General features: G+C 37.0%; 1 protein-coding gene across 4 annotated transcripts; it reads left to right on the top strand.

Annotated features, from left to right (window-relative positions):
* The first annotated feature begins 976 nt into the window (after nt 1–976).
* LOC141664834 (serine/arginine-rich splicing factor SR30-like) lies at nt 977–8,935 on the top strand. Of its 4 annotated transcripts, none has more exons than XR_012552058.1 (15): nt 977–1,054; nt 1,652–1,742; nt 2,850–2,915; nt 3,106–3,180; nt 3,287–3,392; nt 3,488–3,534; nt 3,630–3,699; nt 5,737–5,786; nt 5,961–6,017; nt 6,092–6,195; nt 6,423–6,518; nt 7,673–7,769; nt 8,272–8,305; nt 8,407–8,481; nt 8,573–8,935. XR_012552058.1 is itself a non-coding variant. In XM_074470796.1 (14 exons), exons 1-14 carry the CDS (start codon nt 984–986, stop codon nt 8,585–8,587), a joined length of 957 nt encoding a protein of 318 aa, XP_074326897.1. In that variant the 5' UTR covers nt 977–983; the 3' UTR covers nt 8,588–8,935. The 4 variants fall into 4 exon arrangements, 2 of the variants coding, with proteins under 2 accessions (XP_074326897.1, XP_074326891.1); XR_012552057.1 differs by having other exon boundaries at nt 6,420–6,518; XM_074470796.1 differs by lacking the exon at nt 7,673–7,769.
* The last annotated feature ends 9,758 nt before the right edge of the window (nt 8,936–18,693 follow it).

Genomic DNA, 18,693 nt, shown 5'->3' with positions numbered 1-18,693 from the left:
CCATGATCCACTAGACTTTACTTTATCAGGGTAGTTGAAAGGTTTCTATGTACAAGGACTTTGACAAGGAGATTTAGTAAGGCTATCAGATAATATGAAAGAGTAATGCCAGACTAGGCTTAAAGCAATGGGTTCAGATAAGGTATAGGTATTAAAATATCAAGAAGATAAGCATTACTGGCTCCAGGTATGATATAGGTGTTAAAATACAAAGAAAGTGATCATCAACTCGAGGTATAACAGGGTATCAAGCTTTAGAGTAAGGATAAGGTTATCAAGCAATCATTAACAATCTTTAAGGAATGACTGACTTCTAGGCTTCAAGCTGAGGTTACTGAGTATAACTTACACTTGGTTCGACATCACAATTACTTTGGTATGCTATCATAATATGACATTTGATCTAATTTCATAACAATCTTCAAATGAGGCTATTAGTGATGTTGAAAACTGTTGTGCTGTGAGAACAAGTACTGGTGGAAAAAGTGCTCTCAGAAAAATGAAACGATTGTTTGGTAAATTTTTTAATTTATGCATGTTTTGAGATATAATATATAAAATAATATTTTTGAGAAAGTTTGATGATAAAACTAATAGCTACTTCATGCAAAAACTGGAAACAGTTTTTTCCAAAAGTATGGGAGACATGCTTTTGATAAGAACAGTTTTTACACCAAAAGCGTTTTTCCAGACAGCAGCTTTTAGAATTTATCAAATAACTTTCTGACAGTTTTTCAGCAAAAAGTTACTGTAAGTGTCTGAAATAACAATATCAATAGCAAAAGGAGACAAGTATATATTATACAGCAAAAAAAGAAAGTTTATTAAAATACGACTGTAGACTATAGTATAGTACACGCAGAAAAGGCCCACTGTAAAAAGTAAATAATATAGACACGGAAGGGCCCAAGCCCAACTGCAACCAACATCTGCTGTACACGTGTGTGTGCAGTATATATAACAAATGTATATCTAACTCTGGAATGTTCTCTTTACGTTTGAGCCTCGTGCCAGAATTCCCAAACTATCAGAAACCTCTCTTGCATACTTTCAGGTTACAATTCTCAATTTCTCACATATATATTTCTGTGTGTAAAGTCATAATCTTTTTATTGTTTGATCTTCTTTTTTTATCTCAATTGTTTGAAATCTTTGTTTTCTTGATGTTTTGAGGTTTACATCAGATCTTTTCATGTGGGCTTTCTCAGTTTTTATATAATTGTTTGTATAATCTTTATGTTTGCCTATTCATTTCGTTCTTTTTTTTTATGTGGAGATGTAATTTGCATGTAATTTTTGTAGATGAGTGAGAATTATGAGCTTGATTACAGATTTTTCTGTGGATTTATGTTATGCATTTAGGAACCTAGGTTCAAATAGATCAATTTTATGCTCAACGTGTAGACCTGATATTTTCGGTAAAAGCATGGGTGTTTCGTATAATTTGTTACTAAATCCTTTGTAAAGCTGATGCTTTTTTTTTTCAAAGTAGGGTTTTTTGTTGAAGGAAATTCTTCATTTATTAATTACTTTGTTATTTGTATTTATTGGACGAGAGCCAGTTCCCTAACTAAAGTGGTTCAGGGTAGAACCTAATTGTTTGAATGTTGAACTTAGGCATTTTAACAAATGTGCTTTCTAATCTTTTCAGGAAGATGAGTGGCAGATTAAGTCGAACCATCTATGTCGGCAATCTTCCCGGTGATATTCGGGAGAGAGAAGTAGAAGATCTGTTCTACAAGGTTTAAATTTCAATTTATTATTGTTTACCTTCAGTTTTAGTCTAATTCATAGCTTTAGCTGATTAATCTGCTGAATGGCAATTGCATCTCAGATCTTTAATGTGTATGTCTAGTTACAGGGTTTTTCTGTTTGATTAAAATTGTGCCCTCACTCTCCCCCTACCCAAAAAGGAACGATATTTTAACTACTTATATGTTTAGGATATATATTCCACATAGTGGCCTGATCTTACCCTTATTTCATCCTAAGGCACTATTCAGTGTTCGCAGGCTGTTTTCTGGTTTTATTTCATGCACAATATTGACTTCCTTTTGATTTGGCGAAAAGAACTGAAGCAATTTTCAATTTTTTTTCAAGTGGAAGTTTAAAACTTGAAAATTGTGGTACATCAGTGGTCTGCCCTTGTATATTGTTAGAATTGAGTCGATGCCTTGTTTAGTGATCGGTGGTCCGTTTCGAAATTCAAAGTAAGCCATGTCACATGGTAAGCAATTATGCAGCTTGTAAGGGATGTTATCTAACAGGTGTCGAAGTCCTACAGACATGGGGGGCATATCAAGTTTATTGACTTTTTAACTCTTCTCTGTGCATTTAAGAAGCCCTTGAACATTTTCATGACCAGTGCAATAATGAATGGCTTAGATCCCCACATGTTATGAAGTCCATTAATATTAATTAGGTATTACAAAGCTGGACATAGCTGTTGTAATTTTCTGACACTGCCAGCATCAGGTGAAGTAACAAAATAAAAAGAAAAGAACTTTCAGGGGTCAAGTTGCGTCATTTCTGAATATCCATGTCCTGGATCCTGGTCTGTGACTCGTAAGTGTGGATATATACCTAGGGTTGCTGAACCGTTGCATATATACTTAAATACTTAAATGAGAGAACTATCCTTGTCATCCCCATATCAATTGCATGTAAACATATAGTTCCATCAATTTTGATTAGAACTTATTGTAGTCAGTTGTCACTTATACTATTATTAATGGTGGTGATACATGACTGGGATAATAAGCACATCTTTTTTCTTCAGTTGTACAACCTGTTTAACAACCGAATTAGATTTAGTTTGTAAAATAAAGTTTCAACTGCTTTTGGTGCAGTATGGGCACATAATGGAAATTGATCTGAAAATTCCACCCAGACCACCTGGTTATGCCTTTGTTGAGGTCAGTTTGTAGTTTTCTGCTCACATATGTTTTAATTATGATGTAAGTCTGTTTTGGAAAGATTGGCTTTGTAATTAATATTTACAATGTCAAGTTGCTATTGGGAGCTTGATTAAGAAAATGCAGGTTAATAGTTAATTATTTTTAGTCCTCCTTTCTTAATGTTCTTGCATCTCATATTATTTTTCAGTTTGAAGATGTCCGTGATGCTGAAGATGCAATTGAAGGTCGGGATGGCTACAAATTTGACGGGCAACGATTAAGGGTTAGTGATGCAATGTTAGATCTAATTTCTCCTTGTCATTAGTTTACAATAGTATCACGTGTTCTGTATTTTTTATTTTTATCATCTTTCGCTGATTAATGTGAAGGTTGAGTTTGCACATGGTGGACGTGGATCGTCATCAGGGGATCGCTATAGCAGTTACAGTAGTGGTGGTAGTCGTGGTGGGGTTTCCCGAAGATCTGAGTATCGCGGTAAGCACGTTCCCAGATTTATATGTATATAAATCCCTGTCTCTGATGTCAGTTGAAATGCATGTGCTCAAGACTTTCCGTTCTCTACTTTGCAGTGTTGGTCACTGGATTACCTTCTTCTGCTTCATGGCAAGACTTGAAGGTGAGCATGAATGCTCCAGTCTCATAGATTAGCTTGTGTGACCCAGTAGTTAGGTATATTGGTGTGAATTTTCTCTCATTTAATGCTAATTGTAGGATCACATGCGTCGTGCTGGGGACGTTTGCTTCTCTCAAGTTTACCCAGAACGTGGACGCGATGGACGCGGTATGTTGAATTATCTATTTCTCTATTTTTGTAATTTAAAAGGCCATTACATGAATTATGCAACTGTTTCCTAAATCGTAGTATGCCCTTTTCGAATGGTAAATTGTCCTATATCAGGGTAAAATTGGATGAGATCATTGCTTGACATTAGGGTTTCACTCTTTTTGACCCTGTAACAGTAGCTTAAATTTGTGAATTTCTTACTTTCACAGTTTTATTGAACTTGCAAATTCGCAATTGTAGTAAAAAACATGCTTAGAAATGATTTATGCCAGTACTGGCTTAAATGTGAGCATGGCACAATTGTTATTTCCGCTCAGTTTCTTATCTGTACTTCGTTTTATTTTTATTCAAAGGGACTCCTAATTTCTCATGGTTAATAACGATTTCTCTGCTTATTATCAGTTTTACATTCTTGCAATTTATGTTGGAGGAAATATGTGTTGGTATAAAGTTGACTGGGTACATGCCTGTAGTCAAGCTAAGTTACCCGGACTCTTCAATTTTTCCCTCATACCCGTGTCCATCGGACATGAAATGGGTGTGGGTATGGGATCTGTGTCGGATCCTTTAGCTCCTCTGGCCGAAGACCAGACACTCTGACCTTAAGAAATCTAGTTCAAAATGATATGTAAGGCCTAGCAACAACTTAATCCTCTTAATTCTAAAGAGGGATGTCTATAGATTACTATTTTCATGTTATCCTTTTGATTTATGTTACAAATATTTTATGTATGTCTTTACTTTATGTGGTAAAAGACACGAATTTACAAATGTAATGTATAAAAAGTAAGTATAATTTCGCTTAACTGAAGGTTAATTTCCGAATCCCCGCACCCGTATCCAATTTTGGATTCATATCCATGAATCCTAATTTTTTAAAAACTAAGAGTCTGACACTTGGATCCGCACTGGTATTCATAGTCAAGTAATCATCTAGTTTTCATATGAAGGCCCATTTCCAAGCTAAGAGCGCACCGGTATTACTCTAAAAGATTAGTCAGAAGGAATAAATAATATGCACTAGGATCTATTCAGTGATAAGCCAAAATTTATTTTGCTCGACTCTTTTTTGTTTCTTCTGGTTTCGACTTCTCTCAAATAAGATCTTATGGTGATTTGGCAGGATGAGAAAATCGAACCAGATTTTGTATACGTAATTTGTAGTGACTTAATTTTAGAAAAAAAATGTTTCCGTGTTAATAGTTCTCGTATATTATTTCCCCAGATAAAGTTGATAAGGACCTTTTTTTCTCTGGTATACTTGTGAACCATCTCTTATTTAATTGTATTATGCGCTCTTTAGGATTTGGTAGATTCTGAAATATAAAAGAACAAAATCTTTACAGTTTGTCAAAGATGTTTGCACTAATATTTATTTATTTTAGAAATTATTAATTATTTTAAAATAAGTGGTTGAACCGCAAACCGATCCGCAATAACCGCAAATTTGCAACCGCAATTGACGCGGTTAAGCGCAATCGCAATTGACGCGGTTAACCGCAACCGCATTTGCGGTTGCGGTTGACAATTTTTTAAAACCGTTCTTCGCGGTTTGGTTCGACTTTTACCCCAAAACCGATCCGATCCGAACCGCGTACACCCCTAATATGCACTATGAATATTATGTATATGCCCCTCAGCCCCTCACTAAACATATTCATTTCATCTCTTCAAAAACAGAAGTGTTCTCCTTTCTTTTTATCATATTTTAAATATTAGACAAACTACTGTACGGGTGTACGGTTTTGGCACATATCTAGATGTAGCAGTTTGTCAAGATGTATTTTGGGTGTTTTATTTGAACTGGTTGATTAATTATAACAGATGGTCCATTTCCCTGCCTAGGTTACTACAAAGATACTCCTTTTATCAAAGTCATTTACTCTTATCGAGCTGAAACATAGAGAATATTGTTGCATTTCAAACCCTGAAGCTCACATGGTTCTATTGTTTTCTCCCCATCCAAAAAATATAACAAAATTGAGATAGGCTTCTAAATATGTTGTTGAAATTGATGAATATTTTTAATTGCAGGTGTCAGTGGAGTTGTAGACTATACAAACTATGATGATATGAAGTATGCGGTAAGTTTTACAATATTGTATTTGTATAATGTATTTTTAATTGCAGATGTCAGTGGAGTTGTACTACTTTCTTATCTCTTGGTTTGGAATTCTTTATTGTGGATTAATGTACTAAAATCAATATGCATAAGTTCAGCATTACATGTCTCTTAAATCTTTTTTTCCCTACTTCAGATCAGGAAACTTGATGACTCTCTGTTTAAGAATCAATTTTCGAAGGCCTACATACGGGTAAATATTGATGGATCGTCCAATTCTTTCCAAAATTTTCAAAGCTTTCGATTAATGCTTCTAAGTAATTATAGGTTGAGGAGTATGATGACAAACATGGGTACTCTAGGAGTCCCAGTCGGAGTCCGTATTCAAGAAGCCGGAGCCCAAGCCGCAGCTATAGCAGCCGCAGCAGAAGGTTTAATTTATCTTTATTTGTGAACTAAATGTATAAAAATATATCAGGCATAAACAGTTGAGTTATATATTGTAAATGTAGTTCTAATTTCCTGCATGCCCAGAATGAATTGTGTATAGTGAGTCCGGGATAAATTTGCCAGATCCTAATGTGTCAGGATATTATAATCTTACAGAATTGACTGTAGGCTTGGTTACTGTATACTGACTAACACTGAATTCTAGCAGCGAGTCTCCAAGGGCAAAAAATTCTCGTCGTGCTCGATCCAGGTCTCGCTCTCGTTCGAGGTCGATTCGTTCTGAATCATCTCGCTCCATATCACGGTATGTATTTACCACATGTTTTGCCTTTAATAGCCTATTTTAATTCTTCACCTTTTGCATTCGTTGACTGTTCAATATAAGTCTCTTCTTTGAAAAAAAATGTATTACTTAACTCTTTGGCAATAGTGCTCAAATCTTCGTTTGAAAGAAGGAAGACTTTTATGACTTCCAAGCGTATTAATGTTTCAATGCATGTACTGTCATTTCTTCTCATTTTCATACATGACTTTGTTTTAGTAGCTGAAATGTATTCTTTTGATCTGCTTTCGTGGATGGATGTGCATAAATTATCGTAAGATTCAAAGTTTATAATGAATTTCCCTCATTTGCAATTTTCTTTGTACACTCCTGTAGAAAATTGATTAATTGTTGAATGCTTGTGATTGTTGAAAATGCGTTGCTAGTCAAGTGCTGCCGAAGCTGGGAACTAGTCACTCTGTTGTGGCACATGCTATAATATAAATAATACATGCTATTAAGGTTGACATGTAATGGTTTGAAAAATTCGTGCAAATTATTTATTGTTACAGAAACTATTAGTTTTTAAGTTGATTTCCAGCCAAACTATATATTGATAAACTTTGAGTGTGTGAAGGTCAGCTTTGTGATAAATATTTTCTACTTAAATACCCGAAACAACTCCATGAATTATACATCGGTCCTCTTTTTAAACTCCAGGGATATACTGCCAATGTCTTGTTCCATAAATGTTGCCAATAACATGGAAGAAAATTAAACGGACACTTCAGTCTTCACATTTGATTTTCTCCTTCTACATTCTTATAGACAGTAGTCTGTGGCGGAAAATAAGGAGTACCATTCATTTTCATCTGGAAATTAGAAAATAGGTTAGGTTTCAAGACATCTGGTCAGTATTTCTTTCATTAGAAGTTAAGTAACATGTCACCCAGAACTAATCTGAGTTGCACACGGCCAATATAATTTCTGTCTTAAGAGTTTTTAGTTTTATTTTATTTGTTCCTTAAATTCCTCCAAAAAGAGAATAACATCTTCTTAGTACATAGGGATTATTATCTTCTGCCTCTACACAATTCTAATATTATACGGAGTGGGATGGCCCTAATTGAGAAAGGATCTAAAACTTGACGTGTTATGCTGCCACGATTATAAAGGATTCCTTGTTTGTTTTCTAGATCTGGCTTTCTGCGGCGATCTGGGGATCTCATGTTAGGATTTTGATTGGTATGGTGCTCAGACTGGGCAGCTCTAGCCAGCCTTGATCCCCTTATGGTAAATAACTTTTTATATGCAATGCAGTGTCTGTCACCAATGGGCATACTGAAAAAAATAAACTACAAGACAATGAACTGTCATGGAAAGATAGATGGCCATGATCTAATTACTAGGACCATATTGAGAACTGGATGAACGAGTAATTTTTTTTAATTATTCTTAAAAGATTAGCTTGCTTAGTGCCTCTTTATAGAGGTGAGATGCACATGTGAATGCTGCCCACTTCTTTCTGTAACATTCTCTGCAACATGGCGCTGCAAATTTGAGAGCCTGCCTTCTAGTTTGGGAACTTGATAGATTACGTACTTACCTAGATTTAATAAATATCTTAGTCTTTGGTAGGCATGTTCACTTGTCATGTTTAATGATACCAAAGATATCAGAAACTTTCTTCCTTGCGTAATGAGAGTACTGAGAAAAGATTTCTTGGATAAGAGGTCTTGACAGAAATTTCCAGAAGATGGATATTGATTTGCGTATATTTTTTGAACTTTTGCAGATCTCGCTCAAGATCTAGATCTGCGGCATATGCTGTAAGTCAGATTACTTGTTTTATGTTCTGTCAAAGACGTATAAATACATTTGTGTTTAATTAGTATTATTTTCTGTGTTCGAACACGGTGGTGCCATTTAGTCTCGTCGCCGCAGATCAGTTAGCAGGAGTCCAAGCAGGGATAGAAACATTTCCCGATCCCGTCGCTCACCTTCGGTATGTTTTATGCCCTTGACTGGGAGCAGTAGGTTTCATCCGTCAAACTGTTAGTTTTGTAACTCCCTTGTGTTTCCGAATATTATTGCAGGTGAGATCTGATTGAACCAAGAAAACTTGAGTGGCTGCTTGTGGAGTAGGACAGAAACCTGATCTCTGTCTTTGTTTCCTTAGTTTCTTTCTTCTACGGGAAGAAATAACCATATCACATGTGTATGACTTGGATTGTTCAAACAATTAGGGGTGCTATGATTGTTATACTCGAGGAGTTTCTTTTAAATTTGGACCGGCAGTTATGATTGAATCCAGACTTGAACTTTGTTCCCGACTTGGCTTGCTAGTATTATCTAGACTCTAGAGAGCAGGACTGTTTTATTTACTATGCATGGGATAGCAATAATGTTCATGAGCTTCTAATAAGTTAATTTAAATTATACATTATCGATTTGAATTATCTTGTAGTCATGTCATTTGAATTGTCTTGTAGTCGTCTTCGGCTGGTATGTCTTGAGTTTGCATAAATGATTACAGGAAGAGGAAGTCCACTTAATACTTCTGTTTTATTATCTTTGAAGTGTGTGGTCTAGAGTGGTGACTGGGGCATTCTGAACTGCGGCATTACGAGAGCGCCCACCGGGGTCACTGATGGACTTTATTTAATGAAGGCCACCAAATTAATACAATGTTAACCTTTTTTACTGCCTCTTTTTCTCCCATCATCTCTCGCACGTTCTGTTGCTCTGAAAATTGACAAAGTTTATTTAATGTCAACATGGGTCTTGTTCCCAGACAATCATGTGTTAGGGAACTGTTAATCAACACATCACTTTCCAACGGTCAGGATTTAAAAAAAATTAAGAGTAAATTATAGGGGTGTCTAATGTATACACTTATTTTCAAAATATTAGCCAGATTTATAAATTTATAAAATGGTGGCTGAATTTCTTTCACGCCTTTTAAAAACGTGTCCCGTCAAATATAGTCTAACAGCTCTAACGGAGAAAAGGGTATTTTCGGATTTTTATATTTATCATCATTTTCTTCACTTTTTTTATCCTTTTTTTTCACCTTTGTTTCTGCCGGTCCTCACTTCAATTTTTAATCATCTTCTTTAATTATATTTGTGTACACTATATTCGTTATGGTGATGGCTTCGCCCCCTCCTTCCTGCCATGAACACACAACGCTCACACACACCCACTCAAAACACTCACCCTTGTCTGCAATCTCTCATACCACGCCTCTCAATCCCACTCGTTTTTCGATCAACACATACAACATAAACACAATTTCATCCTTTTGTCTATTCCGTCTCCGATCATTAAAACCCACAAACCCTCCCCAGTTCAAAAATAACAAAAACCATCACCTACCACCACCTTCTTTTCCCTCTCCCTTTCTTCGTCTCCATCACCTACCACCACCGCCGTTGCCACGCGGCCGGTGGTGGCCTCCACCGAGACACCCAAATTCTCCAGTTAACATATACATCGTAAACCCCCAAATTTCCGATCAAATCCATACACAAACCTCCAAAATTCCGATCAAATTCATCACAAATTCCCAAATTTTCGATCACATTCAGTGTATGTATAGTTTGTATGTATTATTGTTGTTGTTGTTTAGAGTTTAGTCATGGTTGACGATGTTTAGGGTTTTGACTTCGGCGAGAGATGGAGAGGAGAGGAGCGCGGCGACGATTAGGAAGAGGAAGAGAGAGAGATCGGGGGTGAGATTATAAATGAGGTTGGAGTTGGAGATTTGGGGGGTTGAAGTTGGGGACAGGGACGGGGCAACAGTGCAGGAATTATTGTATCCTTTTCATTTATTTATATTTCTTAAACACTGATGTATTTTTACCTTTATATCCCTGTAATTTACGTTTTTAATTGAGTTAACGGTGCAAACTTCACGGTCTTGACGGTAGGCACGTCTTTGAAAGGCGAAAATGAAATTCAACCACCATTTTGAGAATTTGAACATCCGGCCAATATTTTGAAAATGAGTGTAAACGTTAGCCACACCCCTGTTATTTACTCAAAAATTAACCCAGGATTTTAAAAAAAAAAGTAACCCGGTCCGTGTATAAATTTGAAAATGAAGATTTGCATGAAAATAGTGAGTTTATGCATGATAGTAGTGAGACTAGGGATAAAAGTGTTGTTGAGAATGAAGATAATTCCTTTCTTGAGTCAAAATTTCCCTAATTTGGTAGCCGCCGAAAATGTAATTAGGGTATACGCTTTGAAAAATGGGTTTGCAATTAAGATCCAAAATACATAAAAGCATGTGGAAAAAACAATATATGCCCGTACTTATGTTTGTAATTTAGCGGGAGAAAACTGCGATAAAGAACCTGTAGAGGATGAAGTTTTGATAGGAAGTTAGTGCAAAGAAAAAAAGGTGTAGAGATAAACTTCCTAGAAGTGGATGTGAATTTAGGATTTATGTGATTAATAGGCGAAATACAAGGCATTGGGAGATAATATTGTTGGAGTTAAATCACAATCACGAAGTTGTGTCGCCTTCTAAGATGAGTTTGATTAAAAGGGAGCGACATGTAACTGCCGCTCAAAAGAATTTAATTAAAAGTTTCCATGTATCGGGTATTGCGCCTAGACAATAAATGAATATATTTGGAAAAATACACGGAGGAGAGGAGCAAGTAGGATTTCATGCTTAACACTTGAGAAATGTCGGGCGTGATTTTAGAAAAGATAATTTGGGTGTGAATAATGCTCAAGCGGGATTAGATTTGTTATATCGGTTAGAAGAGGAAAGTGGAGGAATTTTTTTTATTCGGACTCTAATTGATGAAGAAGGAAGATTGAAGTTCCTTTTAAGGGTTGAACCTCGGTCGTTGTTGGCCTACAAAAATTTTGGTGATGTGGTGGCATTCGATACAACATATCGAACAAATAGGTATGCTATGCCGTTTGTGCCGTTCACCGAGGTGAATCATCACTATCAATCAGTTTACTTTGGATTTGCACTAATGCGTGATGAATTGAAGACTACATTTGAGTGGGTTTTGGGTACTTGGTTAGAGGCCGTTGGAAGGAAAAGCACATTTGGCTATTATCACCGATCAAGATCAAGCGATGGCGGGGGAAATTCAATCTCAACTACCAAACACGACACATTTGTTGTGTTCGTGGCACATTAATAACAAATTTCCGGAGAAGCTCTCAACCTACTATGCAAAGGAAGAATTTAAAGGTGACTTCAACAATTGCATATATCACTCGTTGACCGATGAAATTTTTGAGGATAGGTGGAAAGCATTGATCTTGAAATACAAGTTGGAGGATAATACATGGTTTCAAAGTTTGTATAATTTGAAGCATAAGTGGATCGATACTTATACATGTAACATTTTTTCCGCGGGTCAAAAAATAACATCAAGAAGCGAAGGAATGAATGCCTTTTTTGATGCGTATGTAAGGTCTTGCACGGGGTTGAAAGAATTTGTTGAGGGTGCACAAAAAGCTTTAGAAAGATAATTTATGTGTGAGAAAGAAGAGGATTATAATACACGTCACAAAATTCATTGCATGTGAATGAATACCGTATTATAGCACCATGCCGCTTTCATTTATACCAAAGAGATGTTAAAAATTTCAAGACCAATTGGTTGAGGCCGCAAAGTACTTTGTGGAAAAGGATAGAGATCGTTCCTTAGAAGATATGGAGGATACGTACTAAAATATTATCGACCATTAATGGTTGAGTCTAAGAGAACCACTTATCTTGTTACCTTCAACAAGTTGTCATTTCGGGGTTCTTGCATATGTAGAATGTTTGAGCATTCGGGCATGCCGCGTCGTCATATTATTATCGTGTTGACAAAGAGGTGTGTGGCCGAATTACCGGAACATTTTGTGAAACGGAGGTGGACTAGGGATGCCAATAGAGTTGATGGTGTGTTGCCATATCACATGCCCGGAGATGATATCTCATCCCATGATTTGACTCCAACGAAAAGATTTAATCACATGACTTTGCTCACTATGGGGTTTAGTCATAGTTGCATGGCATCGAAGGAATGTTATGAGTATGCCATGAGAGTTGTTAATCGAGAGACCGAAATTATTGAGAAAATGCCCATTCATGGGGTGGAAGGTGTTGGAAGTAAATTTAATACCAAAATTATTTAAGAAAGTGGAGAGAAGTTGCATGAAACTATTCTTGACTCCGTTGTTTCGAAAATCAAAGGGCGCAAAAAAGAGCACCGAATTAAAAGTCCCGTTGAGGAACTTGGAAGGAAAAAAAGGAAATGCGGACATTACAACATTGAGGGACATGATGCTAGAAAATGTTTAGTGAAAATGGAAGAGTTGAGAAAGAGTCAAAGTGACCAATTATAATTCAAATTTTATATAACACTCTCTTATATATATTTTATTTTGTCGTGCTTTACACTTATATTGATTTTAGTAGTTCTACCTCATTTTGCAAACATGCATTTCTTCTTGTTATATATAGGTGAAATGACCAATAATACTAAAGATGAGTCAATGTCTCACGTTAGCAACACATTCTCGGACTCGGACTCCGAATTCGAGGATTGTATGTCACCAACATTTAGCGAGTTGGATGTAATTGCTCGTGAATGGGGCGAGGAACTAGCACGGTTTAACGAAGGACCTCCCCAAGTGGAGGAAGAGAACCCGGAGTTGCACCCTCCCGAAGAAGAGGCATACCTTTCAAGGGTTTGGGCCGAAGCATGCCATTGGTTAACCCTTCCTTGCAAGTTTGTAAGAGTGTGGAGCAATGTGCCGCCTTACTTTCTCCCCTTTTTGAACTTGGGTAAGGAGTCACCCGATGGCCCATGGAGACTATCCGAATGGGATGACGGTAAAATTGTGAAATGTGATAGGATCGCAGACATACGTAAATTGAGGTCTCGTGAGGGTGCCACCTGGGACCAAGTACGCATTGATCACGTCAAGGGCTGGGTGTCCCACCTACGTGGTAACTATATCACCGCATGGGCTTGAAGGCATGCACCATGGTGCAAATTCACTCTCTATGACGGGTCGAGCACCATTCCCGTCACCATATGAAATGATCACAAGACCCATGTCGAAGACACTGAAGTTGTGCTACGCGAAGGTTGTGTTGCTGTGCTATATTGGGTTACATGCATTGTGAGGGTCGACGCCCCCCCCCCGGGGTCTCAACGCACCGGCTATTGGGTGGCTTCTCTAACTTTTTAGAGATATTTAGTGTTAGGTCACACTTTCACTGTAGAGGGGGTGAATACAGTGTTTATCACAATCAAATCAAACTTCAAGAACTTATGTAACAGAAAACAAACTTTATTTAAACAATAAACTCTGTTACAATCTGGAACTGTTATCTCTCAGTGATGAACAAAATATCACGAGAGCTGCTAGAGTTATACTAAATAATATTCTCGATAATGATAACACATATAGTGTAAACTCTATTTCTGTGTTTATATACTACACAGTTACAAGATATTCGCTAATTGATATGGAATATAATTCTGCTTCCTAAAATATATCAATCAGATATCTTCTATTCCAAGTATTCCATTCTTCACGGAATTCCTTCTTCATGCATATCTCTTCTTATGTTTATCTTGATCTTCTTAACTTTAATCAGCTACTGTCCTTATCTGATCGTCCTTCAGCACTTAAGTTCTGATATCTATCTCCTGATAACATAAGTACTGATATCCCTTAAGTTCTGACTTCCAGTATAAGTACTGATCAGTTAAGTACTGATTTGTTCTGTTCAAATAAGATCTGAAATCTAAACATAAAACATATTAGCCATGACATTATCAAATATATCTAACAATCTCCCCCAACTTGTAAATTAACAAAATATACAAGTTTAACAGATATTTGATGATGTCAAAAACATTAAGTACAAATGCATGAGAAATAGACAAGATAACTACAACTTACAGTCCTTAAAGTTTTTACCAATTCAACTTCTGATAACAACTTCAATCTGTATAAATATCAGAATTTAAGCAGTTGTAGATCTTCGACTTGGCTTCATCATTTTCTGATCTCTCTGATGTCAGGAGTTGTTCTGAGATAATTCTTCAACAAACATTTCTCAGCATATCTGAGTTCATCAATCATTCTCCGTTTGACATCTTTAAGCTCTGCAGTATCTTCACCAGTTTGAAATATTGCAGCTCTGAGATCATTAATCTTTGCTTTTCTCAACTCCCGATCTAGTCTTATGACATAAGCTTTATTAGACTCTAGATTGAATTCAAGCCCCTTAATACCAAGATATGTTCTGATCTGTGCAGTATTAGGCTTCATATCAACAATATCACCATTGTGATTTCTGTACTTTGGAACATATCTGCTGTCAGACTTAACAGAATAAAGTCTTTTCTGTCTCTGAATCTGTTCCTTTAAGTAGTTTGCAGCAGTCTCTGTTATTCTGTCATCCACTTGAAGTAAGAACAATACATGCTCCAATTCTTCAAAATACTTCAACGGAATGGCATTTTGTCTTATATGATAAACCCTACCATCTGTCATGAAATACAACATGATGTATTCTTTCAAGTAGGTATGGTAAACCATCTGTACAGATTCTAGTTGATTCAATCTTTCAGGAGTTGCTCCAATACCTGGTTCACACAAGGAAGTTGGATCATCAGTAGTGTTGTGTACTCTTCTTTCATCAGCACTTCCCAATCCAGTTTTATCTCTAGCTTCCTTTCCAGTAACTACTCTTGCTTCAAAACCACTTGAAGTAGTCTTCAAAGATTGAGTCTGTTTTGCTTTAGTGAATCCTGGTAGGAGTGTTTTAGATTTATTTTCTGATATCAAGTTAACTTGAGCACTGTCAGAGGTTACTTGCTTCTTCTGAATATCAGAACTTACAATTTCTTGACTCTGAACAACTTGAGCCATGTCAGAGGTTGTTTTAAGAACTTTTCTTGAAGTCAGAGCAAGATTATCTTTTCCATCAGTAATTTCTTCTTCCTCAGGAGGTACATAAGGCTTGATAGGTTCACCAACCTTTTCTTTACCCTTGGATCTTGGATCTATCTGTGGTTGTGATCTAGCCAAAGTTTCTTCAGTATGTATCCTTTCTTTGATCACAATGCCTTTAGGTTTTGGAAGTAACTTTTTACCAGAAGCTTCAGATTTAGATGTGACTTTCTCTGATTTAAGTCTGGCTTCTTCTTCCTTTAAACTTTCCAAGTCCATCCCTGGATTTTCTTGAAGAAATAACTGTCTTGACATTTCCTCATCAAGATCTAGAAGTTCATCAGAACTTATCCTTTTACCAGCAGCAGAACTTATTCTTTTCCCAGTATCAGAACTTGTTCTGTGACTAGCTTGTCTTGATGTAAACCTTCTACCTTGACTATGACCACTACCCATTCCAGAGTTTCCTTGGTCATCTTTTCCATCATCCTTTCCTTGCAGTGACTTGTTGGTTTTGCATTTGGACTTAATTACCTTCTCCCCCTTTTTGGCATCAGCAGGTAATAAAAGAGAGATAAGTAGTTCCACTGAGGTCTGGATTTCAGTAAGTTGCGATTGCTGAGAAGCTTGATTTGTCAGAATTTGATCAATCTGAGCTTGTTGCTTCTCTTGAGTTTTCTCAATATAAGCAACCCTGTCAATGGTAGGTTGGAAGAACTTTTTCTTATCAAGTTTCCAAACTTGTTCCTGTTTAATAAAGTTCTCCTGAATCTTGTGTAGCTCTGCATGAGTATTGGAATGAAGACCTTGTAGATGTTTAGTACTCAATGCAGTGACTCTAAGCTGGGTTTTAAAATCATCAGAATTTAACATTTCATCAGCTTTAGTCAAGTGCTCAGCAAGATGTAAAGCATTTGGAACACATGAAACTGAGTTCCATTCCTTAGTCCACTCCTGACCTGCAGGAGTTTCACTCCAAGGTACTGGTGCATCCCTGATAACAAACTCCTTTAGCAGTTCAGACTTAGGAAGAGTCAATGGAGGAGTATGTCCTGAAGGACCTGCTGCATCAGCATCTACAGTTGTAGCAGCTTCACCAGTATCTCCAACATTTGCAGCATCAGAACTTAAAGAATCAGTATCTTCTGATAAGACAACTGTGTGAGTAGCAATGGAGGCTTCAACATCCTCTAATTGCTGATCGGATACTAAGTTCTGATCAACAGCCATATCATGATGCTCACCTAAAAACTGATCATCATCTTGATGCAGAGAAGGTGATAGTGATAACTCAGGAGTTTGAACAGCATCAGTAACAGGTGTTGTGGAAGGATTATTTGTTGTTGGAGCTTCTAACAAAAGTATTTCAGGCACAACCAAGTTCTGAATATCAATTTCAGCACTTGTGCCTGGATCAACAAGAGATATAGAAGGTGAATTAGCCTTGTCAGATACAGGTTCCTGAGATTGAGTTGACGGAGAAGAAGTGACTGGAGCAAATTCCTTGTCTTGCGAGATCAGAGATTCCTGATCCCCTTCCTTAGCTGCTTCCTCCTCATCATCTGAAACTGGCCTCTGTGCCCTCTGTTTCTTGTACTTCCTTGTTGATGTGGATTCCTTGGGAGTTGCAGGAACCGTCATACGTCTAAGCCTCTTGAGAAGCCTAGAACCCCCAATTGCAGAATCCTTCTGAGAAGTTGCCTTCTCAGCTTCATATATCATAGGTTCTGAAGATGGAATCTGATCCTCAGAATCTGATTCATCTCTCAAAGTAATCCTCCGCTTCTTCTGAGATGTTTGAGGAACAGTCTTTGTTCTCTTTGGCTTAGAGGATGTAGGCTTCACAGTAGGTGCTGAAGAAGAAGGTTGAGCATTCTGTGAAGTGGAGAGATAGGATTTGAGATAAGTTCTGAGGGTAGGTTGAGTAGAATGAGAGGTAGGGACTGAGGTTGATGGATTTTGGTTATGGTGAGTTGGTTGAACATTTGAGTAAACAGATTTGTAAGTAGCTGGATCAGCATTTACCAGAATCTGTTTCACAGACTGAGGAATCTGTAATTGTCTCACCATTGATCTCTTTGTGTCAGCATTTATCAGGTCGTTAAAGTACCTTTTTGCAACCTTAAAAGGTGGGGTTTGAGTGCTGACTAACTGGGGTTCAGCAGTACAATACGTATAAATAAGTTGACAGAATCTAGCAAAATAAACAACATCTCGATCCTCTGTCATCCTATCCCCAATAAAACCAATTATTCCAGTTGCAAAATCAAAATGAGTTTGATGGATAATAGCATACCCGATGTGCTGACTTAGAATTGGGATGGCATCAAAATTTGAACACTTGTTGCCAAAGGCCTTGGTGATGCAATCGAAAAAGAAACTCCATTCTCTTCTGATATTAGCCCGTTTCAATTGTCCAAGTTTCGTCAGACTCTTTTCATATCCCAATTCAGCCATTAACTCCCGAAGGGCTGAGTCCTCTGGAACTGAGAAAGTACAATCCTCTGGAAGATGTAAAGCCCTGCGTACTGTACCAGGAGTGACTACAAAAGATGAATCACCCACTTGGAAAATAATACTGGGAGTTCCACGGTTACCACCATCATCAAAAACGCCAGTCCTCCAGAACCTCAGAACTTGTTGACTTGAAAAGAATTCAGGCTGAGTTAAGGCGTACCCAACCTCACTATGTGCAAGAAGATCTTGCACAAAATGCAATTCAGATGGAGCTTCAGCATGATCAAGAATTGCAGCATAGTTGTTTGGAACGAACTTTGCTCCATCAATGATTAAATCCTTTGGTGCCATGTGAAAAAAAAAATATTGAAATTCAAGTATGCCTGTTAGGTGTTTGAGATAATATCTGTATGAAAACAACGGAAATAGTAAAGTGAAAGAGAGTAAAAGTAAGAAGAGAGATAGAAGATGAAGAAATTAAAAAGATTAAAGAAATCTTCTCTCTGCTGTACTTATAAAAAAAATGTTACCGTTGGACACCTGTCAGACATGCAGTAATAACGGATAGTTACTGGGCTCGAGAAAACAGTAATCATGACTTACCCATTTGCCGAGTTTCAAGGAAAAAAACTGTTCCTTTTATCAAGGGAAACAATTCAAATTTTAACCCGTTATCACTGATTGGATTGTTTTTCACTGCAACATTAATATTCTGAAAATGAATCATGTTAAAAATGACCGAGATAATTTCTATGAATAAGTGCTGGCGGAGAATCAGAACTTAAATAAAAACAAAATTTAAATGGTCATCAGAATATCA

The sequence above is a fragment of the Apium graveolens genome, chromosome 1 (genome assembly GCF_009905375.1).
Source record: "Apium graveolens cultivar Ventura chromosome 1, ASM990537v1, whole genome shotgun sequence".
NCBI classification, from domain to species: domain Eukaryota; kingdom Viridiplantae; phylum Streptophyta; class Magnoliopsida; order Apiales; family Apiaceae; genus Apium; species Apium graveolens.
This window is presented reverse-complemented; position numbering and strand designations above follow the sequence as displayed.